Source organism: Rhodotorula toruloides (assembly GCF_000320785.1).
Source record: "Rhodotorula toruloides NP11 unplaced genomic scaffold Scaffold25, whole genome shotgun sequence".
NCBI lineage: Eukaryota > Fungi > Basidiomycota > Microbotryomycetes > Sporidiobolales > Sporidiobolaceae > Rhodotorula > Rhodotorula toruloides.
In genome coordinates, this window is record NW_015622985.1 from 50,981 (window position 1) to 78,174 (window position 27,194).

At 62.0% G+C, this 27,194-nt stretch overlaps 12 protein-coding genes across 12 annotated transcripts; 5 read left to right on the forward strand and 7 right to left on the reverse strand.

Moving 5' to 3' along the window:
* Positions 1 to 7: 7 nt before the first annotated feature.
* On the reverse strand, positions 8 to 3,318 carry RHTO_04027 (stress activated MAP kinase interacting protein Sin1; the record flags this gene model as incomplete). Its single annotated transcript, XM_016417695.1, has 8 exons — positions 8 to 299; positions 355 to 514; positions 584 to 793; positions 854 to 1,168; positions 1,226 to 1,300; positions 1,388 to 2,700; positions 2,756 to 3,229; positions 3,296 to 3,318. 8 exons carry the CDS (start codon positions 3,316 to 3,318, stop codon positions 8 to 10), a joined length of 2,862 nt encoding a protein of 953 aa, XP_016270854.1.
* Positions 3,319 to 3,608: 290 nt separating this feature from the next.
* RHTO_04028 (uncharacterized protein) lies at positions 3,609 to 4,779 on the forward strand (the record flags this gene model as incomplete). Its single annotated transcript, XM_016417696.1, has 3 exons — positions 3,609 to 4,200; positions 4,259 to 4,622; positions 4,677 to 4,779. The coding sequence occupies 3 exons, from the start codon at positions 3,609 to 3,611 to the stop codon at positions 4,777 to 4,779; spliced, it is 1,059 nt and encodes a 352-aa protein (XP_016270855.1).
* Positions 4,780 to 5,051: 272 nt separating this feature from the next.
* RHTO_04029 (uncharacterized protein) lies at positions 5,052 to 6,456 on the forward strand (the record flags this gene model as incomplete). The annotated part of the gene is made up of 3 exons (XM_016417697.1): positions 5,052 to 5,357; positions 5,436 to 5,583; positions 5,669 to 6,456. 3 exons carry the CDS (start codon positions 5,052 to 5,054, stop codon positions 6,454 to 6,456), a joined length of 1,242 nt encoding a protein of 413 aa, XP_016270856.1.
* Positions 6,457 to 6,901: 445 nt separating this feature from the next.
* RHTO_04030 (calmodulin) lies at positions 6,902 to 8,293 on the reverse strand (the record flags this gene model as incomplete). The annotated part of the gene is made up of 7 exons (XM_016417698.1): positions 6,902 to 6,926; positions 7,009 to 7,090; positions 7,229 to 7,357; positions 7,691 to 7,834; positions 7,900 to 7,930; positions 8,136 to 8,156; positions 8,282 to 8,293. 7 exons carry the CDS (start codon positions 8,291 to 8,293, stop codon positions 6,902 to 6,904), a joined length of 444 nt encoding a protein of 147 aa, XP_016270857.1.
* Positions 8,294 to 8,904: 611 nt separating this feature from the next.
* On the forward strand, positions 8,905 to 10,586 carry RHTO_04031 (actin regulatory protein; the record flags this gene model as incomplete). The annotated part of the gene is made up of 5 exons (XM_016417699.1): positions 8,905 to 9,117; positions 9,175 to 9,264; positions 9,348 to 9,662; positions 9,747 to 10,292; positions 10,359 to 10,586. The coding sequence occupies 5 exons, from the start codon at positions 8,905 to 8,907 to the stop codon at positions 10,584 to 10,586; spliced, it is 1,392 nt and encodes a 463-aa protein (XP_016270858.1).
* A 309-nt stretch (positions 10,587 to 10,895) lies between these two features.
* RHTO_04032 (phenazine biosynthesis PhzC/PhzF family protein) lies at positions 10,896 to 12,096 on the forward strand (the record flags this gene model as incomplete). Its single annotated transcript, XM_016417700.1, has 5 exons — positions 10,896 to 11,153; positions 11,217 to 11,227; positions 11,292 to 11,628; positions 11,691 to 11,801; positions 11,875 to 12,096. 5 exons carry the CDS (start codon positions 10,896 to 10,898, stop codon positions 12,094 to 12,096), a joined length of 939 nt encoding a protein of 312 aa, XP_016270859.1.
* A 130-nt stretch (positions 12,097 to 12,226) lies between these two features.
* RHTO_04033 (MFS monocarboxylate transporter) lies at positions 12,227 to 14,264 on the reverse strand (the record flags this gene model as incomplete). The annotated part of the gene is made up of 10 exons (XM_016417701.1): positions 12,227 to 12,309; positions 12,417 to 12,460; positions 12,517 to 12,637; positions 12,699 to 13,032; positions 13,093 to 13,319; positions 13,382 to 13,514; positions 13,580 to 13,691; positions 13,749 to 13,877; positions 13,939 to 13,947; positions 14,008 to 14,264. 10 exons carry the CDS (start codon positions 14,262 to 14,264, stop codon positions 12,227 to 12,229), a joined length of 1,449 nt encoding a protein of 482 aa, XP_016270860.1.
* A 290-nt stretch (positions 14,265 to 14,554) lies between these two features.
* On the reverse strand, positions 14,555 to 16,793 carry RHTO_04034 (MFS monocarboxylate transporter; the record flags this gene model as incomplete). The annotated part of the gene is made up of 10 exons (XM_016417702.1): positions 14,555 to 14,637; positions 14,739 to 14,782; positions 14,841 to 14,961; positions 15,021 to 15,354; positions 15,407 to 15,633; positions 15,688 to 15,820; positions 15,874 to 15,985; positions 16,045 to 16,174; positions 16,266 to 16,273; positions 16,330 to 16,793. 10 exons carry the CDS (start codon positions 16,791 to 16,793, stop codon positions 14,555 to 14,557), a joined length of 1,656 nt encoding a protein of 551 aa, XP_016270861.1.
* Positions 16,794 to 16,980: 187 nt separating this feature from the next.
* RHTO_04035 (methyltransferase like 14, transcription regulator) lies at positions 16,981 to 19,416 on the reverse strand (the record flags this gene model as incomplete). Its single annotated transcript, XM_016417703.1, has 6 exons — positions 16,981 to 17,885; positions 17,943 to 18,284; positions 18,342 to 18,477; positions 18,556 to 18,976; positions 19,032 to 19,141; positions 19,204 to 19,416. The coding sequence occupies 6 exons, from the start codon at positions 19,414 to 19,416 to the stop codon at positions 16,981 to 16,983; spliced, it is 2,127 nt and encodes a 708-aa protein (XP_016270862.1).
* Positions 19,417 to 19,874: 458 nt separating this feature from the next.
* Positions 19,875 to 21,599, reverse strand: RHTO_04036 (translation initiation factor eIF-3 subunit 4; the record flags this gene model as incomplete). The annotated part of the gene is made up of 7 exons (XM_016417704.1): positions 19,875 to 20,061; positions 20,160 to 20,412; positions 20,524 to 20,668; positions 20,729 to 20,825; positions 20,908 to 21,073; positions 21,492 to 21,523; positions 21,589 to 21,599. 7 exons carry the CDS (start codon positions 21,597 to 21,599, stop codon positions 19,875 to 19,877), a joined length of 891 nt encoding a protein of 296 aa, XP_016270863.1.
* Positions 21,600 to 22,057: 458 nt separating this feature from the next.
* RHTO_04037 (uncharacterized protein) lies at positions 22,058 to 23,973 on the reverse strand (the record flags this gene model as incomplete). The annotated part of the gene is made up of 4 exons (XM_016417705.1): positions 22,058 to 22,166; positions 22,227 to 22,509; positions 22,569 to 22,693; positions 22,778 to 23,973. The coding sequence occupies 4 exons, from the start codon at positions 23,971 to 23,973 to the stop codon at positions 22,058 to 22,060; spliced, it is 1,713 nt and encodes a 570-aa protein (XP_016270864.1).
* Positions 23,974 to 24,559: 586 nt separating this feature from the next.
* RHTO_04038 (DUF726 domain protein) lies at positions 24,560 to 27,185 on the forward strand (the record flags this gene model as incomplete). Its single annotated transcript, XM_016417706.1, has 9 exons — positions 24,560 to 24,644; positions 24,721 to 25,626; positions 25,703 to 25,789; positions 25,870 to 25,989; positions 26,048 to 26,155; positions 26,215 to 26,393; positions 26,449 to 26,526; positions 26,588 to 26,826; positions 26,897 to 27,185. 9 exons carry the CDS (start codon positions 24,560 to 24,562, stop codon positions 27,183 to 27,185), a joined length of 2,091 nt encoding a protein of 696 aa, XP_016270865.1.
* Positions 27,186 to 27,194: the final 9 nt, after the last annotated feature.

Sequence of the window (27,194 nt, forward strand, 5' to 3'; positions counted from 1 at the left end):
TCGCCCGCTACAGCCGAATCCTCGTCTTCGGATGCTCCGCCTGATAAGCCTGCATCACCGCCCGGATCTGCCTCACAATCTCCTGGGCAAACGCCGGACTTTCGGCCTCGAAGTCGTACCGCTTGTCTACGCTCCGGTTCGTGTGGACGACGATCTTGAAGGACGAGGCGGAGCGGCGACTGATTTTGCAGGTGTGGACTTGCGAGATGTGGAACGAGGTTGTGCGGCCCGAGGTGCCGCCGAGGAGGTGCGTTCCGCCGCCTCCGCCGCGTCCGTCGTCAGGCGGCATGAAGTGTAAGCTGCGGGAAAAAGTGATCAATGACGGCTTCATGAAGCTGAATGATGGCTACTCACTAGTCGCCGTCGATCGCGATGACCCGCGCATGCCGTCCGCCGAGCGACATCGGCAGCTTGCGGAGGACGTTGAAGTGTTGGTAGGGCGCGACGACCTCGAGCGCAGTTGGCAGACCTCGCTGGGCAGGTTGATTGGGCTGCGCCGAGGTGAAGATCGATTCTGCGGGTATGAGCAAAGGCGCGTTAGTCGGTCGCATCAGCTGACGAAGGACAACATGCGGAAGCGCACCGGACGGATCTGCGCTTCTCGCATCTCGTCTCCGTAAGCCGACCGCTCCAACCTGACTTCTCGGCACGAGGACCAGCGTATGATGCTCGCCTAACGATGAGACCGTCCGGTCGAGCGGGGCGACGATGTCTCCGTCCGAGAGGCGGACGACGAGGGCACAGTCGCGAGGGTGAGGAGGCGGTATAGGCGAGATGCGCTTGCAAATGTGGTCTGCGCAGCTGGTGCGTGAGCAAGCGGTGCGCGCGTAGGAGAGAAGGACCGCAGGCGTACCGAGCAAGTCTGCGATGTACATGTCAGAGGGGACCTGCACCTCGATCTCGCTCCGTTCCTCATACTGCAACAGGACCTCGACCTTGAGTTCAACAGGTACAGCCAAAGCCGAGCCGGCTGCACACGTCGACGGCTCGATGATGCCGTTTCCGCCAGCGTCTGGTGGAACGGGAGTCGCGGTGCCGGGACCATGAGGCGTCGGGACGTTCGAGTGTCGTCGAGAGGGCGTGCCGCTTGCTGTGGCGGTTGGGCCGGTCGACAGGATGCGAGACGGTCGGCGGACGATCGAAGCTTGTTTCGTGGCGTTGTCCTCGACTGCAGGAAAACAGTCAGCATCGCTCGAACTGTCCGTGGGAGCAAAAGACCACGCACTCTGTTGACCAGTTGCGCGGACGATCGCGAACTCGGTGAAGGAGAAAGCCGAGACGTTGCGCATCCTGTCAAGAGCTGTACGCGCCGGGTTCCGCAGGACGCCATCAGCACAGGCCATCACTAGGAGGAGCCAGGTGCAGATGCGAAGAAACGGTCACACACCAGGAAAGTCCTCGTCGACCTCTCCGTCTTCCTCGACAATCCTCAGGTTCCATCTAGTCGTCTCCCTCCCCTCCTCCGCTTCCCCCGGCTTCACTCCGATGTTCTCGCCATCCAGCTTCGGTTCCCTCCCATCGTCCTCCCAGTACGCCCACAACCCCGCTCCAATCACTTCCTCAACAGTCACATCTCGCTTGACGCGGATCTTGAGCGGCTGCGAAGGGCGCGAGGAGAAGGGGAAGTAGAGCGCGAGATTGAGAGTTGAGGGGTCTGGGCCGGGCGAGCGGGAGATGCAGGATTGGTAGAGCCGCGAGAACGGGTTGTAGGGTTTCGAAGAGGCGGTGGAGGCGGAGGAGAGGAGCAGCGAGAGAGCCGACTTCTGACCGGACGGACGAGGGCGGGGTGAAGGGGTGGAGAGGTACGTTGAGCGTGGGGGGAAAAGCGGAGAGGGTTTCGCGTCGCTTTCCGGCGACGAGGCAGGTGAGCGAGAGGAAGGCGGGACGGTGAGGGTGTTTTCCGCGGGCGGCGCAGGCGGGGCGGCAGGCCGAGTTGGCGGAGCGACCGGCGGAGGCACAGGGGCGGAAACCGCCTTCTCCTCCTCCTTCGGCTTCTCTGCCACCGCATTGAGCGGGACGAGCGGGTCGAGTCCACGAATGTTGACCCTCCGCCTTTCCCGGACCTTCAGCCCAGGCGGGAGCTGGAACACCGGGCCCGCCTGCGCAGGTGGCGGCTGAGGAGCGACAGTTGCTGGCGACGGCGGAGGCGGCGGCTCGAGCGTCTCTTGCGGCTGTCCACCGGGACCTTGCGCGACAGACGTGCCGAAGAGCGAGATGCCTGAGCTCGCCTGCGACTGCGCCGCGACTTGTGCAGGTCCGGCTGGTGAATCAGGCGAGGGTTCAGCGGTTGGCTGCAGTGGCGGTCGAAGGATCTGCGAGGAAGCCGGTGTTTGCGAGGGCGAAGAAGCGAGAGAAGGTGAGATGTAGGAGGCTTCGGACGATGGGACCGATACGGCGGCTAGTGGGCGCGATGGATAATCGCCTGGAGAAGAAGGACTAGCGGGACCTGGGCCTCTAGGCTGAGGCGAGGCGGAAGTGCCGGCAATTTGCGCTGCGTCCGCAAGCCGAGGTCGTCGCTCACTCCCCGGATCAGGACCAGGAGCTCGTAACGGCGGAGGCGATGTCGAAACTCGATCTCGAGGCGTCTTCACGGGCGAGTGCACGACCACTGGCGGCGGAGGCGGATGTGCGAGGTTGCGAGTCGGCGGAGAGGAAGACGAGGAGACGGATTGGCGGTGAACGCCAAAGCCTGGCGGTCGTCTGAGACAGCAACTGGCATCAGCGGATTCTACGCGCCGCATGAAGGTCAACTCACTCGAGACTTTCCGCATCGCCGTCTTCCGCATCCTCCTCGACCAGCTTGCCCTTCCCCTTCCAAGTCCTTGCCTTCCCGCCAACCCTCATACCCGCACTTCCCGCTCCACTCCCTTTTCCGACGATCGTCTGCGTATACCCCAGCTGCGCACCACCCGTCCCCTGCTGAAGTCTCCTCCTGCGTCCCGCTCCCACTGCAACCTCGACACCCTTCTGCTCCCGCTCAATCACCGGCGCAAGAGGCGGACTTCTCCGCCCTGAACTCGACTGCTGTACCTCAGGCCACCTATCCGCGTCTGCTGCGCCCGAAAGCGCAACATAGACGTTCTTCCGTCGCAGTTCGTGCGCGGGAGGAAAAGAGATGAGGTTGTAAGGTCCGCCGCTGCCGCCTGCGAGAGTTGTCGAGGCGGAGAGTGGAGCGTGCGAGGGAAGAACGTGGCGGATGTATGCGAGCTGGACGGTGTGGAGGAGGAAGCTGTTCGGGTCGAGGAGGGAGTCGAAGTCAGCGCGGTCACAGCGAACTCGATGACATGGGACGCACTCTTTGTCCGTCAGAGTCGACATCTACGCCAGACTACACGCCACGCAAGCCGTGCGAGCGCGCTCAGGACCTGGCAAACAGCTCGGCGAAGGGGAGTGGGGCGGCGGTGGTGAGGGAGTGAGCAGGAGTCGCGAGGGACACCAGTCGCGCCGCCAGAGCGTTCAATGTAGCTGTACAGCCGGATCAAGCGCAGCAAACAGCCCAAGCGAGCACTTCGAGGCGAGTGTACGCGGAAGAGAGATCGCGAGGAGGTTTGCCTTCCATCAGCTTACTCGACTGCCACGGGCTGGCTGCTGGACACGCTAGACGAGCCATGAGCTACTCGGCACACGCGCCACTGCGACCGTCGCGCCTCAACTCGTCGCCGTCGTCTTCATCGCTCCACCCCTCGAGCGACGGACAACCTCCCTCTTCACCGACGACGAGCTCGTTCTACACGGCTGCGAGTGCACGGGCAGGGTCATACAAGGGTCAGGCATCGGTCAGGTCTGCGTCAGCGCGAGGAGCGAGCGCGTCATCTTCCTCGCGACGGACTTCGCTCGGGACAGGCAGTCATGCTCGACCAGCCGGCGCAGCGTCTTCCTCCCCGACAAGCTCCTCAGCGTTGGCACTATCGACTCGCCGAGCAGCACACGAGAACGCGCGACAAGCAGCCCGCGCTCGACTCTTCCCTCCCCGTTCTCTCGGCTCGACTTCACTCGCGCTCTTGCCGGACGAGCCAGGCGGGTTCAATCGCGGAGGAGACTGGGAGGAATATGACGAGGATGAGTTGATGCGGCTGGAGATTGAGATGAGGAAGGACAGGCGGAGGTGGGAATGGGAGGGAAAGATGAAGGAGGAGTGGGCGCGAGAGGAAGGCTTGATTGTCGAGGAGGAGCCCGAAGATGCAGGCATGACGGAGGAGGGTGCGTCTCCTCTATCCTGGTCTGTTTGTGTCACGACGCTGACACGCGGTGCCTACAGAACCGCCTCTTGACGTCCAGTACGAAGACGGCCCGTTCACCTACTCTGCCTTGCCTTCTCCAACGATCTTCCCTCCACGCCTTCCTTCGCTCGCTTCCGACCCGGGCGACTCGGCATCTAGCGCCGCTCCATCGCCAACAGCCGAAGACTTCCCCATGGAGTCCGCCTCTCTTCCCTCACATCCTTCCGCCAACGACCGGGATGCCTTTGAGCGTGCGTTGAGGGACGTACATACATGTCCGGCTTGTAAGGCGGAGGGCGCGGTCAGATTGTCGGCGGAGGAAGGAATGAAGTGCGGTGCTTGCGGGTGGGGGATCCATGTGGATGTGTTGCGGCCGCTCGAGGAGGCTTTCGTCTCGCATGGGTGCGTTCGAGCTCGCTTTCGTCGCTCAACGAAGTTAGCTGACTTGTCTGACAGATCTGCCAGCGAAGGACACCTTCCCATCGTCACCTACACGCCTTTCACCGACACGATCGTCTTCTGCGCCCACAGTGGCTGCGACGAGCAGTTTGCGGCGTGACCCCCGACCTTTCCCGCCATCCTTACTGCGGTCTTCGTCCAGGTTATCCAGACAGGTTGTGCCCCTTGTTGTTGTCTAGCTTACTCTCGTTCGCCCAACCCTCCTCGCATGCGAACATCGCTGCTCTGCATACGCTTCTTCACTCTGTTCTCGCGCTGCTTGCAGTCCTCTCCAAGCGATCGTGTCGCGCTTGACCCCTCCGCTCGCCTTCCTCTCGCTCTCACTCTTCCGCTCATCTCGCTCATCTCGCGCTCGCTTCGAACCAGCCTGTCATGTCCTTCCCATCCTCCTACGCTCACCCTCTGCCGTTCCATTCCCGCCGCACCCCCGCCCCTCCGCCAGGCCGCCGCCTCATCTCCTACGCCTCCTCGCCCACCCCTTCTCCCCCCGCACCACCTCGCAAGCGACCTCCGCTTGTGATGCAGACTCCGATGAACGGGCAGAGATGGCCTAAGGACGGGTGGGAGCTGTTGATGCGCGAGGAGAGCGAGGGGTCGAGGAGGGGTAGAGGGAGGGAGATGGGCGGCGAGAGGAGGCCGGAGGAGCGTGCGAGGGCGCCGGAGAGGGTCATTGAGCAGGTGCGTATTGATTTCGATGCAGTCCGAAGGCGTACGAGGCGAGCAAGCTGACTTGCTTTGTCCTCGACTCGCTCACAGCCCTTCCTCACTCCTTCGCCTCCTCCGCCCGTCTCGTACGACACGCCGCCTTACATGCGACGGAGCCACTACTCGGCGCAGGGGAGTGACAGCTCTGCGCATCCTCCGCTGCGGCACAAGAAGGGAATCGTCCTCCGAGGGTCGTACCGTGCGTCCTGGTTTCGCTACTTTCACTTTGATCGTGCTCCTCGTCAGCAAGCGGAGCGCTGACGATGGCGAACTGTGATGCACAGGCGACCCCCTCCCTCCTCCGCCCCCTTCTCTCCCTCGCCGCCCTCCAACTCCCCTCCGCCTCGATCCCGCTCCTCCTCCTCCCGGAAAGAACGCTTCGTTCGCCCCGCCCGGTCTCATGTCCCGCCCTCCGGTCTATCACAATGGCTATCGAGGAGGACAGTACCGGGACGAGGCGTTCGTACGCGGCGAGGCGAGGGGTCGACCTTCTCAATCTGCTTTCAGTGGACCGTCGGGCGCGCGTGGCTGGTCTGGGCAGTATGTAGGCGATGGAAGGGGCTACGGAGGAGCTCCGGACGGGAGGCAAGGCCCGCGACCGGCTTTCACAGCCCCGAGGCATGTTCAACCCGCTCCTCCTGCTCCGCCTTACGCAGCCTCAACTTCTCGCCCATTCACCTTCGGCGCCGCCTCAACCGCCTCATTCAACAACTCTGTCGCCCCGTTCCACCCTCCGCGCCGCTCCGCCCCATCCTTCCACCCTCGCTCTCCCTCTCCCGCAACCTTTTCTCCAACTCCGCCCCTCTCACATCGCTCACCCACCGACCTACCCCCCTCTCCACCCCTCACCCTCCCACTCCCCTCACGCCTCGCCTCCCCCTCGCTCGACCCCGGTCCCCTCTGGCTAACCGAAGCGCTCTATGGGCCCAGTCACGAAGAGATGTGTGCGTGGCGGAAGCGCGCGAGGGAGGAGGAGGAGGAGGAGGGAGAGGGGAGGGGGTGGTTGGGTGGGTGGGATTGGGAGAGTTGGGAGAGGGAGAAGAGGGGGAGGAAACGGGTGCGGAGGGATTAGGAGATGAGGGGGAGGGGGGAGCGAATGATGGCTTGTAGGATGAGAGAGGGGCTTGGAACGCGCTCAGCCGACACAAGGCTTCCTGCTTTTACTCGTCGCATCTACGCGAGGAAGCGCACTCGGCGGCCTCCTCAGCGTCGTCCCGCTTCTCGCCTCGCTCTCCTGGCTTCTTACAGGCTGAGAAAGCGTAAAAGAAAAGGGTCCATATCATCTCCAAAGCGCAAAAAAGGCGAACAAAAGAGAGGCAAGATTGAAAGCCGTACGAAGCCGCTCAAAGGCGGGCGGAAGGGAAGATACGAAGTGCAGGCTATCGCAGGGCCGGTGGCCTGATAAAGCGAGAAGGAGAAGGCGAAGGAAGTGAAAGGAGGGTGCGGGTGTGGTATATCGAGATGGAGAAGCCGAAGACGGACGAGCGGGTGGAGCCAATTCGGGGACGACCGCGGTTTTACTTGATCATCATCTTGACGAACCTGCGATTCCCAACCCACTTGCTATTAGCCACACCGCACTCACCAGAGGAAGCGGGGAAGGGAAGAGAGGGCCGGGACGCACTCGTCGTAGTTGATCTGTCCATCGCCGTCGACGTCCGCCTCGCGAATCATCTCCTCGACTTCCTGGTCGCTCAACTTTTCGCCTACACGCGCGGTGGGTCGTCCGTGTCGTACGAGTGGCGAGCAGGGCGGAGGAGGCGGGAGAAGGCGAGGGGACGGAAAGAGTCCGTCAGCGGGCCATTTCGCTTCGGACAACGATGGCGGCGACGACCGCTACGCACCCAAGTTGGTCATGACATGCCTCAACTCGGCAGCCGAGATGAACCCGTTCCCGTCTTTGTCAAAGACCTTGAATGCCTCTCGGACCTCTTCTTCCGAGTCGGTTTCGCGCATCTTGCGTGCCATCATGGCTGTTTTCGGCGTTTTATGCATCGTGGGACGTTGGAACGCGTGCGAGTGGGTGCGTAGAGCGGTCGGAGGCGTGCGAGAGGCGGCAGCAGAGCGGGGAGGAGAGGGATCGAACGGAGGGCCGTGGAGAGTGGGTATGGGGTGTGCAGGCGGTCGGACGGTGCGGGAATGGTGATGAATTGTGCAGGTGGGTCGAGGCGGCGGTAGCGGGAGGAGGCGGCGAGAGGGAGGAGGAGGAGAAGAGACGAGTTCCGTCAGCATTAGTCTCTCTCGCCCGCAACTCGCACCCGCGCTCCTCCGCCCTCACACCACAGAACAGAGACACTGCGACGCACTGAGGAACTCGGGAAAGTCGATCTGTCCATTCCCGTCCGCGTCGACCTCGTTGATCATGTCCTGGAGCTCTGCCTCTGTCGGGTTCTGTCCGAGCGAGCGCATGACGGTGCCGAGTTCGCGCGTCGTGATCGTGCCGTCTCCATCTGTTCGTGCGAGTGTGGGTGAGTGAGGGAGAGAAGGGGAGATGGCGATCAGGTGGGGAACGGACCTTTGTCGAAGAGGGAGAAGGCCTCCTTGAACTGCGGGAGCGTGCAGTGGATGTCGAGTAGAGTGCGAGTCGGTATCAGGTGAGAAGCAATGAGCGCAGTCGGGCCGTGAGAGGTCGAGGTCGAGTCGACGAGTGCACGCGCCGTGGAACGAGCGATGAGGGGCGATGGAAGGGGTCGAAGGGCAGCGAACGAGTCAGCGCGAGTCCCGTACGCCTCACTACAGGCCCGTACGTACCTCTGCGATCTGTGCCTCGCTCTGCGTGGTGTGCGAGGTGGGCGAGGAGCGGGGTCACGCAGGTCGGGAGGGGTCGAGTTGGACGAGGACGGGGGTCAGCGGTGTGCGCTCGTTCGACTGCGTGTGTGGGTTGAGTGCGTGCTTACGAGCTGGTCCATCGTGTGCTTTGCTGTTTGGGTGAGCGTGAGGCAGAGAGAAGGAGACACTCCGCAGCGTGAAGAGCGAGGTCGGTGTGCTTACTTTGCAAATACAGCCATAGAGTATTCACATTAGTACAATCTACAATCTAGTAATGCAGCACACACTTACTCGCGCAAGTCGCAACCCAGCGAGGTCGACTCGCTCGTCCTCCTCGTCGTCGTCCCCTTGTTCCGCTCTCTCACACCAAAGTCACTCTCGCTGGAACTGCCTGGCTGCATTGGGACACTGCTCTGGTACCCTTGGAACTGCGCCTGACTATCCAGCCGACTCTCCCATCCCGCCCTCGACCCGCTCGCTCCCCACTTCACCTCGTCATCCTCCTCCCTCCGACTCGCTAACGCTGCCTGATAGGGCTGATTGAGCGCAACGAAGTGAGTTCAGCGAAGTCTGGTCGAAGTTGACGAGCGCCGGGCGGATTGGGCGGCGTAGTGTGCGGGGAGGGAACGCCGAGGGAGGCGTCGAGGAGGAGAGGGCGGACGACAGCAGAGAGGGCGGTCCAGCGACTCAGAATCATCCTACAGGATCTCACAAAGCCTGTGCTGACCCCTCGACCACAGCCATCCCGACCATGCCCTCCCACTCCTCCCTGACCTCGTCCGAAAAGTCCCTCATCAAGAAACACGCGCCCACTTCCTCGGGCGACAAGATCCACTCTGCCGCCATCGGACGGATCTACTACGCCTTTCCCGACCCGACGAAATGGAGTTACAGCGGGATCAGTGGAGCGGTCGTGTTTGGGTGGGGACAGGCGGGCGGGTGGTTGAAGGTTGTGGATTTGGCGGTGAGTGCGGCTAGTTTTACACGAAAGAGATCGTGCTGACGACTTTCTGGACGACAGGGAACGAGGGGCGTCGTTTGGCAGCACACGGTCGTCGAGGACATGCCTTACTACCAGGACCGCACTTTCTTCCACACCTTTCCCTCGGACGTGAGTACCGCGCGCACGAATCTCTCCGTTCGCTCCGAGTCAGGAGTACCGAGCTGATATACGCGCCCGACGTTGACTCGCAGGACTGCATGATCGGGATCGCCTTCTCCTCGGAATCAGAAGCGGCAGACCTCTTCAAAAAGATCTCTCTCCGTCACAAATACGCCTCCAAGTTCTCCTCCTCCTCCTCCGCTCCCTCCTCGTCCAAAACCACCTCCTCTTCGCCGTCCAAAAAGAAGAAGAAAGGCGGGATTGACAAGAGCATGATTGGCGCCCCTACTGGGTTCAGCCATGTCGCGCATATGGGGTTCGATAGTGAGAAGGGATTTTCGAGTAGGAACATCGATCCGAGTTGGGAGAGGTTGTTTCAGCAGCTTGAGAGTCAGGGGATCAGTCGGGTGCGTCGCGCGCGCTCCTTCGCTTCTCCAGCATACTCGTCCATACGCGCACGCACTGATGCAGTTGGAGCTGGTTGCGCACAGGACCAAATCGAGAAGAACGAGCATTTCATCCGCAACTTCGTCGAAGGCTCAGGTGGCCCAACCGCTTCCGTCCCTCCCTCTCGCACCTCCGCGCCCTCCGCTCCTCCTCCTCCTCCCCCTCCCTTGAATGGCCCACCTTCACGCGCTCCGCCTCCCCCGGCGCCAGCGAGCTCGAAGCGTGTCCCACCGCCCGCGCCACCTTCGCGCGCTCCAGGCGGAGGAGGCGCAACGGCGCACGCAGTGAAGCGCAAACCTCCCCCTCCTCCTTCACGTGGCGCACCAGCACCAGCACCTGCCGCACCATCAAGCGCTCCTCCGCCACCGCCTCCTCCTCCTCCGGGTGGCGCACCGCCAAGCCGAAGCGCACCTCCTCAACCTCCCTCTCGAACAAGCGCGCCGAGTCCTCCGCCTCCGCCGCCGCCTCCTCCTCCTCCGGGTGGCGCAGCCCCTCCACCACCGCCTCCGCCTATCGCTGCAGGAGGAGGGGACGAGAGGGGAGCGTTGTTGGCGAGTATTCAGGGGATGGGGGTCAACAAATTGAAGAAGGTGCGCCGGTTCCCGTTTTCTGGAAGTCTGAGAAGATACTGATAGCGAGCTTGTTGGTGCGCACAGACGGACAAATCAGCGATCGAGAACGCCGGTTCGCTAGCAGCGATGGGCATCGTAGGCGCCGGCGTCGCAGGAGCCGCTTCCATCGCCGTTGCTTCCTCTGCGCCTGCAGCGGATAGTGGAGGCGGGGACTTGGCGAGTGCGCTTGCTGCGGCTTTGAGTCAGAGGAAGGGGAATATGGGTGGGGAGAGCGATGAGGAGGGAGAAGGGAGCGATGATGAGGATTGGTGAGCGGGATGCTGTGGGTGGAGGATGTAGGAGTGGATGCTTAGGAGGTGTAGGGAACCGTGGAATGAGTGAAGGTTGGATGGTCCCTCCTGTGCGACGAGGAGAGGTATCGCTCGCTTTTTCGGTTTCGCGCGGGTCGCTCGCCCGCTTGTCGATGCTCGTTGAGTCAGAAAGCGTCCTTGTTGCTCAGTAAGCGCTCAGTCAGCCCAGCGAGAGTCAATTCTGCGTGCGGTGGTGCGCCGCTTCCTCTCAGTCTTGCTCTCCTTCCACTCACTTGCTCTCACGCTAGACCAGCTAGACTGTTTCGGCAGCATGACCCGCACTCATCCCTTTCAAACAGTCGACGCCTTCACCTCCTCCCCCTTCTCCGGCAACCCAGCAGCGGTCCTCATCTTCACCTCCTCGACCGAAGACCAGACGCTGGCAAAGGACGATGACTTGATGCAGAAGATTGCGGCCGAGTTCAATCTCGCTGAGACGGCTTTCTGTCGCGCGCTTGGACGGGAAGGAGGCGAGGAGGAGGAGGAGAGTCGTGAGTACGAGATTCGGTGGAGGACGCCGACGGTTGAGGCGCGTTGCGAGGTTCGCAAGACGTCGAGGAGGCTGTGCTGACACGGTTGTCACCGCCCGCAGGTCCCGCTCTGGTGAGACGCCGTCACTTCCTCCTCGAAACGCTTCAGCGAGAATTGACTTCCCCTCCTCCTGCAGCGGCCACGCGACCCTCGCCTCCGCCCACGTCCTCTTCATCACCTACCATCCCACCGCTACCTCCCTAACCTTCCGCACCCTGCACTCCGGCACCCTCCGTGCCGTCCGTAACAAATCCGACAACTCCATCTCGCTTGATTTCCCTGCGGCGTCGCTGTTGACGCTTGAGGAAGGACATAGGAGGAGACCGAAGATTGTGGAGGCTGTCAAAGCTGCGACGGGGTTGGGAGAGGAGATCGTTGGGAAGGTGGCGTGGTGGGACGCTTGGAATGGAGCGGTGGTCGAGCTGGATGCGGGCGTCGACTTGGCGAACTTGAAGGTCGACATCGCGGCGACGGTGGGTCGAGCGAGGCGCTGCTTTTGACTTATGCAGAGAAATTGACGCTTGACATCCCCCAGGCCACGGTCGGCGATATCCTCCTCCTGACGCAACCCGCACCCGCCTCGTCCGGCTTCGACATCTACTCTCGCGTCTTCGCACGTCCAGTCGGTATTGACGAAGATCCCGTAGTGCGTCGAAGTCCCATACTCTCTTGCAAAGCCCTCACGCTGAACTCTCGCTCAATGCTCGCTTTTCTCGCAGACCGGCGCAGCACACACCGCCCTCGCCGTCTTCTACCTCCTCGACCCGAACATCGCTTCTCGTCTCCCTCACTCGTCGCAGGCGCTCGCGAGCTCGACGTTGCGAGCGAAGCAGGTCAGCAAACGCGGAGGCGAGCTTGTTGCTGTGCTGGACAGGGAGGGGAAGAGGGTGGAGTTGAGGGGCCAGGCGAGGAGGGTCATGAAGGGTGAGATTGAGCTGTGAGGCGTTACCGATAGACGTCAAAATGCAAGGAGTTCTTCCGTTCTTGCGTTTCGGACCTCGCTCCGCTTCGACGCAGACATGACTGGCACTGCATAATCTACAAACGCTCTGCACTGTGCACCGGCGGCTTCTAGTTGCTCTTGATAGCGTACTTGCGCCGCAGCCCTCCCATCAGCAGCCCGCAAAGCGCGAGTCCTGCGGAAGCGGCGCCGACTGCACAACGACGCATGGTGGAGGTTTGTCAGCTCGATTGGGCAACCAGATAGACGGTGCTGGTCTGCAAGGGGCAGGGGCCGGCGGGCAAGCGGAAGGGGACGCACCGAAGACAATCATGCGAAGGAAGCCATACTTCCCGAAAGTCGGCCTGCGCAACCCTCGTATCAGCCACAACGCCTCAGCTTAGGAGTGAAGACTACGCACGCTTCCTTTGCGTGCCGACTGTCATATAAGGCCTGCAGAACGACCGGGATGAAGAGCGAAGTTGCGCCGCGGACGGCTGCGAGAAGTGTGACGATGAGTGTGCTGGTTTGAGGGCTGTTCACTGCGGGCGGAAGACACTTGAATTAGCTGAAAAGCGCATCAAGAGTGTCAAGTTCACGCACGACTCAAGTCCTTCGTCACTGCAGCAGAAGCCGCCGCCTGCTGACCCGTCAAACCGAACAAGACCGCGAAAGCGTAGACCTTGCCCAGCGTATCCGCCAGTCCCCATGCCGTCAAGCTCAACATTAGACCGCACAAGCCGACGAGCGTGAGGCCCAGCGTCAGGCTGTAGTCCGCAATGCGGCCGACGAGGATGCACCCGCCGCACGCGGCGAGGTTGAACAGGCCGACGACGAGATTGATGGTCATTGTGGACGACGAGAAGGAAGCGGCGTAGACGGCGAGGTAGTTGGCGACGGGGAGGTAGGCGAGCGAGGCGAAGAGGGTCGAGATGGCCTGCGGGTCGTCTGCGAGTCAGTTGCGTGGGAAGGCGAACACTTACAAGTGCAAGCTCACCATGCACAGGAATACTGGATTGTGCGAGAAGCGCCAGTCGACAGCGAGCCACGGCGCTCGGCCGTCCGTCGGCTTGACGAACGGAATGCGCGGTTGCAGGAGGATGATCGAGGCGGCAAAGGTGACGGCCGTGAAAGCGGTCCAGACGCGACACATCCAAGCGGAACCCTTTGCCTCCAGGACGGCGTTGATGAGCCACGGGAGGATGAAGCCGCCGAAGCCGTTGCCTGGAAGTCGGGCAAAAGTCAGCCTTGCAAAGGAAGAAAGATCTCGATGCGAGTGAACTCACCTGCGCCGATCACGCCCCATGCCATCCCGCGCCGCGCAACCCACCAATCGCTGAAGTAGAGAAAGACCGGGGCAAAGATGAGCGTGTTGGCGACGCCGCAGAGGAAGCCTTGAAGCACTACGAGCTGCCAAAGCTGGCGGGGTAGGGCACGTCAGCGTAGGACCACGTGATGGTGCTCAACGCAGGATGCAAACTGACCTGGGTTGCCCAGCTCGAGAGAAACATGCTGCAGCAGCTGACGACGAGCGAGGTCCACTGCACAAGCCGCACGTACTCGCCGTACCGCCGCAAGACGACGACAGCGAATGTACTGCAAGCACAAGGGTCAGCAAGTGACGCTCGCTTCCGGCAAGACAGCCAGACGCACGGCAGTACGTAGAGGAGACCTAGCTGAGTCGTCCCGATTGCTGAAAGCGCCGACAGCGAGTTTTGCTGCCAAGGATCGTGCGACTGGAGGTAGACGAGAATCGTCGCAAACGAGAAAGCGTAGCCCCAGCTGTTGTGGAAGGTCAGCGACGCAATCTTGTCGAAAGGGAGGAAGAGGACGGAGGACGAACACGAAGATTCTGCGAATGAAAGCGAGGCTGTCAGCTTGCTCGCTGGTTTCTTGAATGAGAAGGACGCACTCAAGTAAGAACGAGGCCGCAAGGAACTGCCAGGCATGCCGGCCCCCGTCTACGGGCGGAAGAGCCTTTGCGCTGTCTTCACCGTCCCCAAAGTCGAAAGTGGAGATGCGGGACGGTGTCACGGGTTCTAAGGCGAGTTGGGACGGGTCTGCGGCTGTCTGCACGGTCGGCGATGGCGAGTCGCCGCCTCGCGCGTCCTCATCAGTCGGAAGTGGGGGAGGAGGAATAGTCGAGGACCCAGTCGTTATTGTGGTCATGGCGGGACGCAAGGCTCTCGTTAGCCTTCAGCAGGGTCGAGACAGCAGGTGTCGAGACTAGCGAGGGTGTGTTGAACGAGTGAGCGGTCGAAGAACAACTTCCGAAGAGAAGCGACGGCTTGCTTCCGACGAGTCAAGTCTAGGACCCCCGTCTCACGAGTTATACGATGTCAGCAGCGACGCAGGAGACGCGAAGTCTCGAAAATGTTGGCCAGAACCCTCGACTGCTCCTCGCGCCGAAGACCAACCGAACGCATGCCTTGCAATACATGCCATAGTCGCTGCTACCTCTACAAAGACTTGACAGCGAAACGTCGCCGCAGGCCCGCCATGACGATGCCGCAGAGTGCGAGTGTTGCGGATGCGACGCCGACTGGCGGTAGGCGGACGGAGGGGGCGAGCAGAGTAGGCAGGTCGGACGACAATCCGCTTCAGCCTTTGATTGCGATTTGAGGTAGAGAAGAGTGTACGTACCGAGGATAATCATCCGCATGAAGCCGTACCTGCCGAAGGAGCGTCTGCGGGCGCACTCAAGTCAGCCAAGCGTTTTGACTCCTGCATCAAACCGAGACGCACTGATGTTCCGCTGTCTCTCGACTGTACAATGCTTGAAGAATGAAGGGGATGAACAGCGAGGCCGAGCCGCGTACGATGGGGAGGCTGGTGAAAATGAAGGTGCCCGTGTTGGGGTTTTTCGCTGGAGAGTGAGTCAGGTGGGTCAGCCTGAGTAGCGGGAAAGGAGACAGATATACGCACAGGCGAGGTCCTTGACGACGCCGCCCCAGGTAGACGTTTGCTGGCCGGTCAAGCCGAACAGAACCGCGAAAGCGTACACCTTCGCAAGCGTATCGGCGAAACCCCAGGCGGTCAGGCTCAGGAATGCGCCGCAGAGTCCGATAACCGTGACGCCGAGCGAGTAGCTGAAGTCGGACACTCGTCCTGCAAGCATGGAGCCTCCGCAAGCTGCCAGGTTGAAGAGTCCGACGACCAGGTTGATCGTCGTGACGGATGAAGAGAACGATGAGGCGTAGACTGCGAGGTAGTTGGCGACAGGAAGGTAGGCCAGGGAAGAGAAGAGGGTTGCGATGGCCTGCCACAAACGAGCGTTAGCCAAGGTCGTTCAGGCGGGAGGTGCTACTGACCATGCAGATAAACAGCGGATTCCGCAAGAAGGTGAAGTCGACTGCAAGCCAAGGCGCGCGTCCGCTCGCTGGCTTAACGTAAGGTATGCGCGGCTTGAGCAGGAGGATCGAAATGGCGAAGACAACCGCGGTGAAGATCGCCCACACGCGGCACATCCAGGCGAAGCCTCGGGCTTGAAGAACGGCATTGATGAGCCAGGGAAGGGTGAAACCGCCGAAGCCGTTGCCTGCGGAGCGTTGTTAGCGCACGAAGCTGCGCATGCGGAATGACGGGTGCTTACCTGAGACGATCAGGCCCCACGCCAAACCGCGGCGAGCGACCCACCACTCCGAGATATAGCAGAAGACGGGAGCAAAGATGAAGGTGTTGGCGATGCCGCAGAGCACGCCTTGCAGCACGACGAGTTGCCAGAGCTGGGAGAGGGAAGCGTTAGCGGGGCAGGCCCGTGTGTATGCAACAGGCGCACCTTTGTAGCCCAGCTCGATAGCAGCATGCTTCCGCAGCTGACAGCGACAGACGTCCACAAGATCGTCCGCACCCAGTCGCCGTACCGTCGAAAGATGACCACCCCGACGATTCTGCCGGCATCTCGTGAGGTCAGCGATACCGTCTGGCTTCAGTGAGTAGCCTGACGTACGGCAAGCAGTACATCAAGCCCAGCTGTGTTGTTCCGATGGCTGAAAGCGCGGAAAGCGAGTATTGTCGCCATGGGTCATGCGACTGGAGGTAGACGAGGACCGTAGCGAACGCGAACGAGTAGCCCCAGACTGGAGAAGCAGCATGCGTCAGTCTCGTTGAAAGAGCAGCGTTGAGCGCCGTCGAGGCGGAGTCGAGGACAGAACGATGGCAAGGACGGACCGAAGCATCTGCGCAGAGTTGGGGTAAGCTCGCGTCCCCCGTCTCCAAAGCGATCAAGACGCACTCTAGCATGAACGAAGCCACTACGAACTGCCAGGCATGCCGTCCTCCATCAACCGGCGGAAGGGCTTTCGCATTGTCCTCCCCGTCACCAAAGTCGAATGTCGAGACGCGGGAGGCTGCTGGTGAAGAGTGCGGAGGTTCTGTCGGCAGTGTTGGCTCTTCATGAACGGCTGTCGCGGTGACGGCGGACGACATCGCTAAACTTCGCTCGACGAACTGATGTGGGGAGAGGACGCAGAGACAGCGAGTGCGAGCCTCGCAGCGTGCGGTAGAGCAACTCGAGGGTAGGCGAAGATGACTGGAGAGAAGAGCAGCAAGCGCGAAGGAAGGGAGCGAGGTCGGCGGAAGTGGATCGAGGAGGACGAGCGAGTCAGACGCTGCCGGGGCTGTCAGCAGCGACGCCTGCGCGCGCGGCACTGGAAGCTTTGCTGACTCCCGACAGGCGCAATACAGCCGGCCGAGCATGCGAGAGCAGAGTGTAAAGGACGGCAGACGAAGGAGAGGAGATGTTTCTCCTCGACGAAGCGCTGAGCGGATTGGGGTTGCTCGGTTCAGCTGAGGCGGAATCGTCCTCTCGCCCAATCAACGGAGTTGCGAAGGTTGTCGCAAGCGATTGCACGGAGCAGTGTCTGTATCATCCCGCCCCGCCGCCTTACTCCCTCGCATCCGCAAACCGACCATCCGCCGCTGTCGCCTGCGCCACCGACTCAGCCGTCCTCTCCCTGCTCCTACTCGAGATCGGGTAGACGAGCTCGCCCGTCGGCGCCGATGAACCTGCATCCGAGGGCGCCGTCGAGTTGCTCGAGGTCGACTGGCCAAGCGCGAGAGTCTGCATCTGCTGCTGGATGTACTGCGTCGCGAGCTGCGGGTTGACCGAGGCAACTGACGCTGGCGACGACGTTGGCATCGAGTAGGCGTAGGCAGAGCCGGGGAGAGGAGGATGTTGGGGAATCGGCGACGGCTGAACGCTTGCGTGGTAAGGCGGCGTGTAGTAGCCCTGCGCAGCGGGCATCAGGTACTGCTGTTGCGGCGGATAGTGCAGCGGCGGGCGATACGTCGGCGCCTGCGGTTGCTGCGGGTAGCCGGAGAGAAAGGAAGGAGGTGGAGGGACGCCGTAGAACTGCTGCGCCGTCGACGGCTGCGAAGCGTACGCGTACTGTGCGACAGACGGCGATGGTGGTGGTTGAACGAGCTGGGAAGCGTAAGGATACGGTGGTGCCGAGTTCGAATGAGACGGCGACGCGACGAAGTACTGCTGTTGCGGCGTGAAAGCCTGCAGCGACGGCCCGTACATCGTTGTCGGAGGCTGTCGCGCTAGTGGGCGCGGTACAATGTTATAGCCTACCTCTTGCTCGCCGCTCCGCCCTCGTCCTCGACCGCGTCCCCTGCCCAACCCGTTCACGCCGACTGAACCGTCGGGCGCGGGTGCAGTCGCTGCCTGACCGACGAGACCGCTCCGAGTGATGCCGAGACCAGCTCCACGTCCTCGCCCAAGTCCGCCAGAGGAGGGAAGACCGTTCCGCTGAGGCGGCGATTTCGGTCGAAGTGCGTCGAGTTCTGCGCGACGATACCGGATCAGCCATTGCGTGTAGCCCAACGCAATTTAAGACGCACCCTCGACGAACGGCAGCAGCGTGTCGACCTTGCCCAGCAGTTCTGGTCCCTTTCCCTCCGCAGCCAAACTCCCCGGCGCCACCGGTCTCTTCCACCTCGCCTCCCACTCCTCCCTACTCCACTCCTTCGGTGCACCCCACCGCTCTTTCTGCTCTTCTGCGCTGCCTTCGTTCTCAACGGGCGGAACGGGCGACTCGGAGGTGAAGGGCGGGGAGGAAGCGGAGGGGACGGTGAGCCAGCCGCGACGGAGCGAGCGAGGCGAGCCGTAGAGATGCAGGCGGCGAGTTCCGAGGCAGAAGTTCTCGATAAGAGTCTGGATCTCGGGCGGCTTGAGGTCGGGATCTGCGGGAGGAAGAAGGTGAGCTGGGCTGGAAGCGCAGAGCGCGAAGAGGAGCGCACCTTCATCATCGCCTTCCCACACGATGACGTCTGTATCGACGTTGCAATGCACGAAGAACGAGTCTGTCGACCGGCGAACTGTCCCTCGGATGCCCATCAGGCAGTGCTCGAGAGTCGGCTGGAAGAGCGAGGTGGGCTGTGCGGGCGAGTGTCAATCCTGGGCCGAGCTCCAGCCTCGCGGCTTGCGCATGGAAGGGCTGCAAGCGCAACTCACCTCCTTCACCAGATCGCCCTCCGGATCCTTCTTGTTCGTCTTGAGCCAGACGATATCCTCGCACCTCCTGTATCCCCACAGCGTCAACAGCTCCCTTCCCTTCTCGAGCCCGACTCCGCCTCCCTCGCTTCCTTCGAGGCCAGCTTGGCCCGACCCAACCCACAGCCAGATGAACCCGGGTGTCGCTGCAAGTCGACTGATCTCGAGCGAGGCGAGCTCGTCAACTGTGACGGATGGTGGAGGAGTTAGAAGGAGGCAGTCGAAGTGGGCGGGTCGTAGAGCGGCGAGTGCTGAGGACATGGCTGAGGCGGAGGAGGAAGACGAGTCGGAGGGAAGGTTGAAGTAGGTTGGCGGGATGGAGTGTTGCGGCGAGGCGGTGAGGGTGTGCTTGTGAGTGAGCAGCGAAGCGAGCTTGGGGTATCTGCGACAGTAAAGTCAGTACGGACAAGTGGATGTGCTGAAGAAGCAGAACTCACTCGGCAAATCGCGTCTCGACAGCCGTGTTTCGCAGGTGGTTCTGCGGTCGCCCGCCTGTCTGTACATACTGCCCAGAGTAGTCGTTGCGGATTGTCTCTTCCTCCGGGACCTGCGCAAACGGCTCGAAAGATCAGCTTGGAGCGGTAGTCGAGAAGGCGAGTTGCAACGCACGTAAGCTGGACCCCACCGCTCCCTCTTCCGTCTCTGCACCTCGCTAAGCTGTTTCTTCGTCCCACTCCCTCCGTCCACCGCCTTCCCGCTCCGCTCATCCGCCAGCGCCATGCCCAGATGCGAACTCGCTCCTCCCGCCGAACTCTCGCCAAAGTTGCGCTGCGACGCAGGTTGTCCCTGACGGGCTGGCGGAGGCCTGACGGCCGCGCTCATGCCAGTTCCGGCTGGTCCACCTGCAGTCGCGGAAGTCGACGCCTGGCCGAGCGAGACTTGGCGAGGAAAGGGCGACAAGCCGCGAGGTTGCTGGCGTGCGGACTGCTGTGACTTTGCGTTGTTCGAGCGGGATGACTGATGCAAGGCAGGCGGCTGTCGAGCGAGGGGAATGGGAAGGTTGGCCGAATTGGATGATGAGGAGGAAGTCGAGGTAGAAGCGCTCGGGACTAGCGCTGGTGGGCGTGCAGGAAGCCGCACCGGTGCAGAAGCATCCTGCATCGAGTCTAGCGTGAGTAGCGCAGCAAGTTTGCGAGGTGGTGAAGGGAAAGCGAGCGGAGCGGGAGAAGAACGACGACGGCGAACTTTCGAACTGGCTGAGCGTGAGCTTCTCGTAACGAGCGCGGCAGTGGGGTAGACAAGAATACAGTGCAGCTGGACCGCGACAACGAACTCCGCGCCTAAGCCCTCGCACCAGCCTCAGGCCGCTCGCCCTTGGGCACGCTCCACTGGACCTGCAAGATGAGGTGGTCGTAGGGGAGACCGTGGACCTTCTTGAGCGCAGCCTCGGCGTCGGCGCGGTCCTCGAACGAGACGAAGCCGAATCCCTTGCAGAGACCCGTTTCTTGATCCTTGCCGACGTAGATGCTGCAAACAAGTCAACGTCAACCCTCGTCAAGACCAGATAGTGCGCAAGCTTCCGGGGGTTCGAAAGCCGCATGCAGGCAGAAAACGTCAGGACGCACCGGTTGATCCGACCCCTCTGGGCAAACCGTCCAAACAGCTCCCACATATCCGCGTCGCTCGCGTCCTCGCTCAAGTTGGTGACACGCAGAGTCGGGTACGCGTCCCTGTCTCCGCCGCGCAAGCCGTTCATAGTCTCGCCCGGACGTGTGCCGCCGCCCGAACGGAGAGAAGGAGGGACGTATTTGCCGCCGACAGTCGTGCCGCCTGGTGCGCCGGCGTCCGTGGGGAGGTCGGAGGGAGGGCCGTTGTCGGCTGCGGAGGCAAGGGAGCGTCAGCCTCGCCTCTTCAATGCCGAACAGGTCAAACGAGCAAGTTTGCGCAGACTCGATGTCGACTAGCGCGGAAAAAGAACAGGAGGCTCACCATCGCCGAGAGCAGCGCCAAGAGTGTCCTTGTAGGGACAGTGGGCGGTAAAGTGGTCTCCCGAACAGTATCGGCAAGTAACCTTCTTGTTCGCGAGCTGCTTCCTCATCGCCTCGCTCTCATCGTCCTTCTCCTCGGCCTGGATCTGTGCCGCGCAGAGCGTCAGTGACCTGAGGTGAGAAGAGAGAGACAGGAGAAGACGAACCTTGATACCGCCTGCTTGGATGCGGAGACGGACGTTCTCGCCGACAGTCGTAGTCGCGCTCGAAGGACCCGGTGCGGCGCCCTTCTCCTGGCCGAACCTGCAAGAACGTCGACGGTCAATACTCGAACAAGGCAGAGAGATCCGCCTCTAATCTCGAGAGGGACAGCAACCTGACTCACTTGGCCCAACCCATCCGCTCCGCAACAACGTGGTTGACCGTAGTCTTGACAAGCGTGCGCTTGATCTTGCGCGTAACCTTGACCTTCTTGCCCTCGTCGTTCAGGCGGTACTCGACGATGGTCGTGACACCGTTCGCGTCGGTCGTCTCGGTGCGGGGAGGGAACTCTGCGAGGGTAAAGGCGGTGTCAGCTTGTCTGGTCCTGCTACTCGGCCTCCGCTTGTTCGTCCATTTCATCAACCCCTCAGGACCCGTCCAGCCCGTCTGAGTCGTCGACGTCCTCCTCGAGCGAACAAAGGCAGCTGGAGAGTGCCACCCCGACACCAATCCGCCGGACGCTAACACCGCCTGCCTAATCTTCCCTAAGCCCACTCGAGCCATCCACATGCTCCCAGCCCCCAACCAGGCCATTGCCGCAACCCAGCAACTCGTCGCCTCCCTCAAAGTGATGGGTAATCTCGCCCATCACAGCTTCTGGCGCCCGTGCGACACCTCCCACAAGCTTCAATCGCTTCGACCGTCCGATCTGCCCACGCCCAGCCCGCCCAACCGCCGTGACACCGCGCTCGAGAAGTCGCGACTGACCGGCACCCTCGACATCGTCAGCCCAGCTCTTCCTGCGCGGCGCGGGCCGTACGAAAGGTCAGCACAGCTCTGAATCAGCGTGTGAGAGGGTACGCACGAAGCAGCCATTGTTCTCTGCGTGTGGTGGCGGGTGGTGATGGGCAGCGAAGGAGCTCGCGCCGGTTTGGAGGGGAGTGCTCGCTTGGCTGCGTCGACACGCTCGTGCGGCGAGACAGACAAGCTCTGCGAGTCTCTAGGAATGCTCCTGCTAGATTTAGCGTCCAGCCAACTCGCTCGGACGCCGCGCCGTCGTGCCACACCCACCCGCTTTGCCTCGAGGTGGACCGCAATCTGCGACGGCGCCAGCGCTCCTTGCTTGTTCCTGCTGTGCGGACGCTGGAGGAGACTCGGTGCCTGGGACATTGCTAGTCGGCCATCTGGCTCGAAGCGGGAAACGGGCGTCACGCTCCGTCTGTCCACCCTGTCCTGCTTCCCGTCCGCTCCGCTGATCGTGTATGACATGATGTTCGTTCCAAGAAGTATAGCTACATAAGTCTAAGCAGACTGTTGACCCCGTCCAGCGAGGTCTATCGCATGAAGGCGGGCATGGGAGCGAGCGAGCAGGTCGGGAGTACGAAGCGGTGCCAGGACCAGAGGTGGAGAGGGGGGAGGCCGTGCACTAGGCCGAGGGCGAGCCTGTCGACAGATACCAAGGTAAGCCTGGAAGCGAGGAGAGGAGGAAGAAGGGTGACGCACCAGCTCTTCCCTACGACCGCCTGTCCCAGCACCACAATCCACAATGCAGTCCAAAGCTTCCCTGCCCACCCTCTGACCCTCTTGCGCGTCAAAGCGACCCACAAACTCTCGAGGAAGACGGCGACGGGTTGAAGGAGGAAGAAGACAAAGGTGCCGTTTCGGTCGAGGAAGGAGAGCGAGGAGGAGGGCGGTGGGTAGATGGAGGTGAGGGGGATTGAGTGTGCGGCAGCGAAGGCGAGGCCGGCGGGTGAGGGGTGGAGGTTGTAGCGCGCTGAGACGAGGGCTGCAAGCGATACGTCGGGTCAGTCGGGAATCGCTGTCCGGAGAGGAAGCGGCACGCGCCTTGCCAGTGCATCCATGCTGAAAGCGTAAAAACGACGAAAGCGCCGAGCAGCTGCGTGACACGTTTCGGCAGGCCCAGTCGCTTCGAGAGGGCAAGGGTGGGCTTGTAGCCGAGGGAGGTGAATCTGCGACAAGCGCGCTCAAAAAAGAGTCAGCTTCTTCCTTCAATGAAGTGGAGCCGCGGACGGATGGCCAGGCGCGCGACTCACGTTGCCCTGAACAAGAAGTGCCACCTCGCACTCCAGAACTTGGTCACCCCTCCCTCGCCCATCTTGCTGAACGGGCTATCAAACAGCGCCGGATACTCCCTCACGTCGAACCTGCTCCTCCACGTCAAGTCCTCGCTCCATCGACGTGGCAAGACGGCTTGAAGCGTGTCGAGGAAGGCGTTCGTGCCACGGTGGAGGAGGTAGAAGAGGATGGCGAAACCGTTGAAGCCGATCTTCATTTGTACCCAGAGCGAGACGCCGATACATAGTCGTGCGAGGGTGGCCGAGACGAAGACTGCTGCGTCGTGAGGGAGGATGTGGGAGAGGTGCGATGCGAGAACGCCGTCGCGGTCGAGGACTTGCAGGGCGAGACACGCGCTGCTGACGAGGTGAGCATTGTAGAATGCGACGAGGCGATCACGAAGGAAGGTCTTGTCGTTCTTGGGTGCGGGAGGGAGGTCTCGCGCTCGAGGTCCGCCGGCGTAGCCGATCATGCGCATGGCGCTGAGGAGATGTGCGGCGTCGAGGAGGATGCGAAGAGGGTGATGCCGTTGCGAGTACGAGCGAGTCGCGTTCTTGCGCGAAGTGAGAGTCGGGACGTTAACGGAGGAAGGGGGTGCGTCGACGACTGAGGGCGGCTGGACGGGGCCAACGGGCGGCGAAGGGGACGGGGTCGGCAGCTGATCGTTCAACGACGAGTTTGAGACGAGCGAGAGAGCTGGAGAAGCGAGAGGGCTGACAGGCCGCGGTTTCGGGGCGACGAGAGTCCCGTTCGCTCGAGGTCGAAGTTCCGCGTTCCCGTTCTCCTTCATCGCCGTACCGTGTCCCGTAGAGCCCTCGTCGACGCCCAGCGCCTTCTTCTCCGCCTTGCCGTCGAACCCGAGCCAGGCCATCTCGTTCTTCCGCTCCGTCTCGCCCATCGCGCCAAACCACACCGCGAGCATCAAGAAGTAGGGCGAGAAGATGCCCCACCTAAAGTTTGCCGTGATGGCGAACTCTACGGGCTCGATGCGCCATCGGAAGGGGGAGATCCATCCGAGGACTGCGGTTGGGACGAGGAGGGCGAGTCGGAGTCGGCGCGAGGTGCGGGCTGATACGCTCGGCTGGAGGAGGACGGCGAGGATGAAGAGAGGTATCGCAACGGAGACGGCGCGCAACGGAGGGAGCTCGAATGCTAGTGGTCGAGCGTCTGTCATTGACGACCCGGGAGTGTTGGGACGGGGCGGGTGACGGTGTCTGCGGATGTCGGAGTGGTCTAAGGCGGTGGTAAGGTAGCGTATGTACCTGTAGCGTGTATTGTAAGCTGTCAGGAGCAAGAAGGAGAGTGGCGAGGGGACGAAGAACTTGACAGCGGACCTCGGAGTTGGCGTTCCTCGGCTTTCGTGTCGATTACGCTCGTCGTGCTGATCCACTTCGTAAGCTGTGTGTAACAATCCCGAGTAACGTGATTGGCAACCCTCGTAAGCCGCATCTCGTCTCGCCCGCCGCCCGTCTCTGCGAACGAGAGAAACGACGTCGTCGGCGACCGCTCGTCCCTCCGGTGCATGCTAGAAGCGATATTCTATCCTGTACAAGCTGTCCCATCGTAAGCCGATGCAAGCCGGGGCACCCGAAGTGGTGTGAGAACACCTTCGGGTCGATGACGGCACGACTTGCTGTCAGCCAGCCTCCTCACCGCTCACCTCGCTCTGGCGACTGCTGCTGGACCGGCATAGACGCTACTGGACTTCCACTCTCTGCCTGATAGACGGACGCGCACTCGACAGACCGGCGCGAAGCGGGATGTCAGCGCGGGACGACCGACTGGAGTCCAGTGTCGCGACCTTCGACCCAGGGCTGAAGCTGTTCGTGGCGATTGCAGCAAAGAGTGCGTACGCGCGGTCTACCGACTCATGCGGGCGCTGCGAGTCGAGCTGACTATCGCGCTTCTCCTCACTCGACAGTCTCGACGCTCCATGCTCTCGCCGGCCGGTACACACAGCATTTGACACTCGACGACCTCTCTCCGCCATCTACACCACCCGCCGAATCGCCCTCGGCATCCGGCTCATCGACCCCCTCCTCCTCCTCCCAACGCAACCCTCCTCACGCACCAAAACCCTGGGACACCCTCCTCGCGCAACGCCAGCTCGATGCAGAACAAGAACGAGTCAAGGTGCTGATGAAGGCGACCATCGCGCAGTCGGTGCATTGGTTGACGCTTGTTTGCGCGCACTTTGGAGTCGAGATGGCGCAGTTGCCGGAGGAACCGGGTGAGGGGACGAGGTTGGAGAATGTGTTGGATGATGTGCCAGCGCATGCTGGTGAGAAGGTCGAGACAGAGAAGGAGGGGGAAGAAGAGAAGAAGCGGAGGAGGGAGAAACTCGAGTGGGAGGTTGTATGGGAACTAGTGCTCGTCTCGCTTGGGCTGGTCGGCGCAGGCCAGCAAGCGGAGGAGCCTGACCAAAAGAAGAAGTCGGGAGGCGTCAACGCAGCAGCGGCGAAAGTCGGCGGCCTCTTCTCCAGCTCGTCGAAGGAGACGCCGGCAAGACCCGACGACAAAGGCGCACCTCCGCCCCTCGACTATACCGCCCTGTCCCGCTCGCTCATCATCTGTACGGCCGACATCCTCGGCATTCCCTTGCAGACGGTGCAGGATGTCGAGCACACGATCGCCCAGTTCCTCTACTTTCAGCTTCAAGCGGCGAACGAGGAGGACAAGAAGGCTGGCGAGAAGAAGGGCGATGTAGACTGGGACGAGGCGGCGAAGGAGTACAGGGAAAAGGCAGCGCGGAAGAACAGCACGCTCAAGTGGGCGGCAACGGGTGCTGGCTTTATCCTCGGAGGGGTCGCCATTGGCTTGACCGGAGGTGAGTGCCCTAGCTTCGGGTTCTACGTCTCTCTGCGATGCCTGCGAGCATCATACTGACATCCGCGTGCCCGCAGGTCTCGCCGCTCCCGCTCTCGCGCCCGTCCTCGCCGGCACCTTCGGCATCGCGGCGTTCTCCGGCGCAGGCGGCGCTGTCTTGATCGGTACTCTACTCGGACTCGGCGGAGGGGCGCGGATCTTCCTCCTCTCTCGCAGGATCACGCTGACGCGCCAGCGTGCGCAGGCGGTCTTGCGGGTTATCGGACTCACCGACGGATGAAGGGCTTGGAGGATGTCCGGTTCGAGCCGATCAAGGACGACGATGCGCACGAGATGCCTCAGATACCTTCTCTGACCGCGACGAGTGCGTTTGATCCCTCTTCTTCCGCTCCTGAACGGACTGACCGTCGTGCTTTCGGCAGTCGTCGCCTCTGGCTTCCTCCTCGACTTGAAGGATAGCGTGGACCCCTGGCGATCCTACGCCAAGTCATCGCGTGTAGACGCTTACGCTCTCAAGGCCGACCCGCAGAGTCAGTCCTTACCCCTCCCCTCTCGCGCCCTTCCCTGCTGACGCGCGTCTGTCCCGCAGCCTTCCTCGAAGCAGGTCGTTCGCTCGACAAGTTCGTCAAGAACAAGCTCGTAACGATGGGCGGGATTGAAGTGATCAAACGAACAGCGTTGGCCGCCGTCTACGCTGGCGTCGCTCTGCCTCTGACGGTGTTCAACTCGGCCACGACGGCTTTCGACTCGGACTTCACGCGGTGTAGAGTAAGTCTCGCGATCCTTCGTGCGAGGCGGGACGCTGATGATTCGGCTCGAGCAGGAAAAGGCGAAGAAGGCGGGCGTCCTCCTCGCCGAGATTCTCGAGAAGGAGGTGCAGGGCAAGCGACCGGTCGTCCTGGTGCGCGCGTCGCGTCTCGCTACCCATCGCTGCTCGTGCTTACGGCGATGTACTCGCCCAGATCGGCTACGGACCCGGCGCCTCGCTCATCTTCTCCTGCCTCCTCCACCTCCACGAACTCAAACTCGGCCACCTCGTCTACTCCGCAATCCTCATCTCTTTACCGGAAGCGCCGTCACCCGTCAAGTGGGCGAGCGCAAGATCGGTCGTCGCGCATGAGCTGGTCAACGTCTGGAGCGGGAACGATTTCGTGCTTGGGATCGCCGCGAGGCTGTACACGCTCAGCACGCGGATCGCTGGGTACGTCTACAGCTCTCGCACTTGTAGCCGCGCGAGCAAGCTAATCCTCTCCTTCGCGCGCTTCGCGCAGACTTCGCCCCGCCCGCGTCGAAGGCATCACCGACATCGACGCCTCCGACCTCCTCACAGCCGGCCACCTCGATCTCCGTCACAAGCTCCCTCAGATCCTCGAGCGCGTCACAAGTAAGCGGGACGAGCAGCCTGCGCCGGCGCCGCCCGAGAAGGAGATGGAGGGATTGAGCGTGGTGGAGAAGAAGGCGAGGGCGAGAGAGGATGTGGGTGCGCAGGAGGGTGTGGTGGAGGGCGAGGGGACGGAGGAGGCGAAGGAGCAGGCGGAGAAGCTGAAGGCTGAAGGCTGAAGTGGAGGA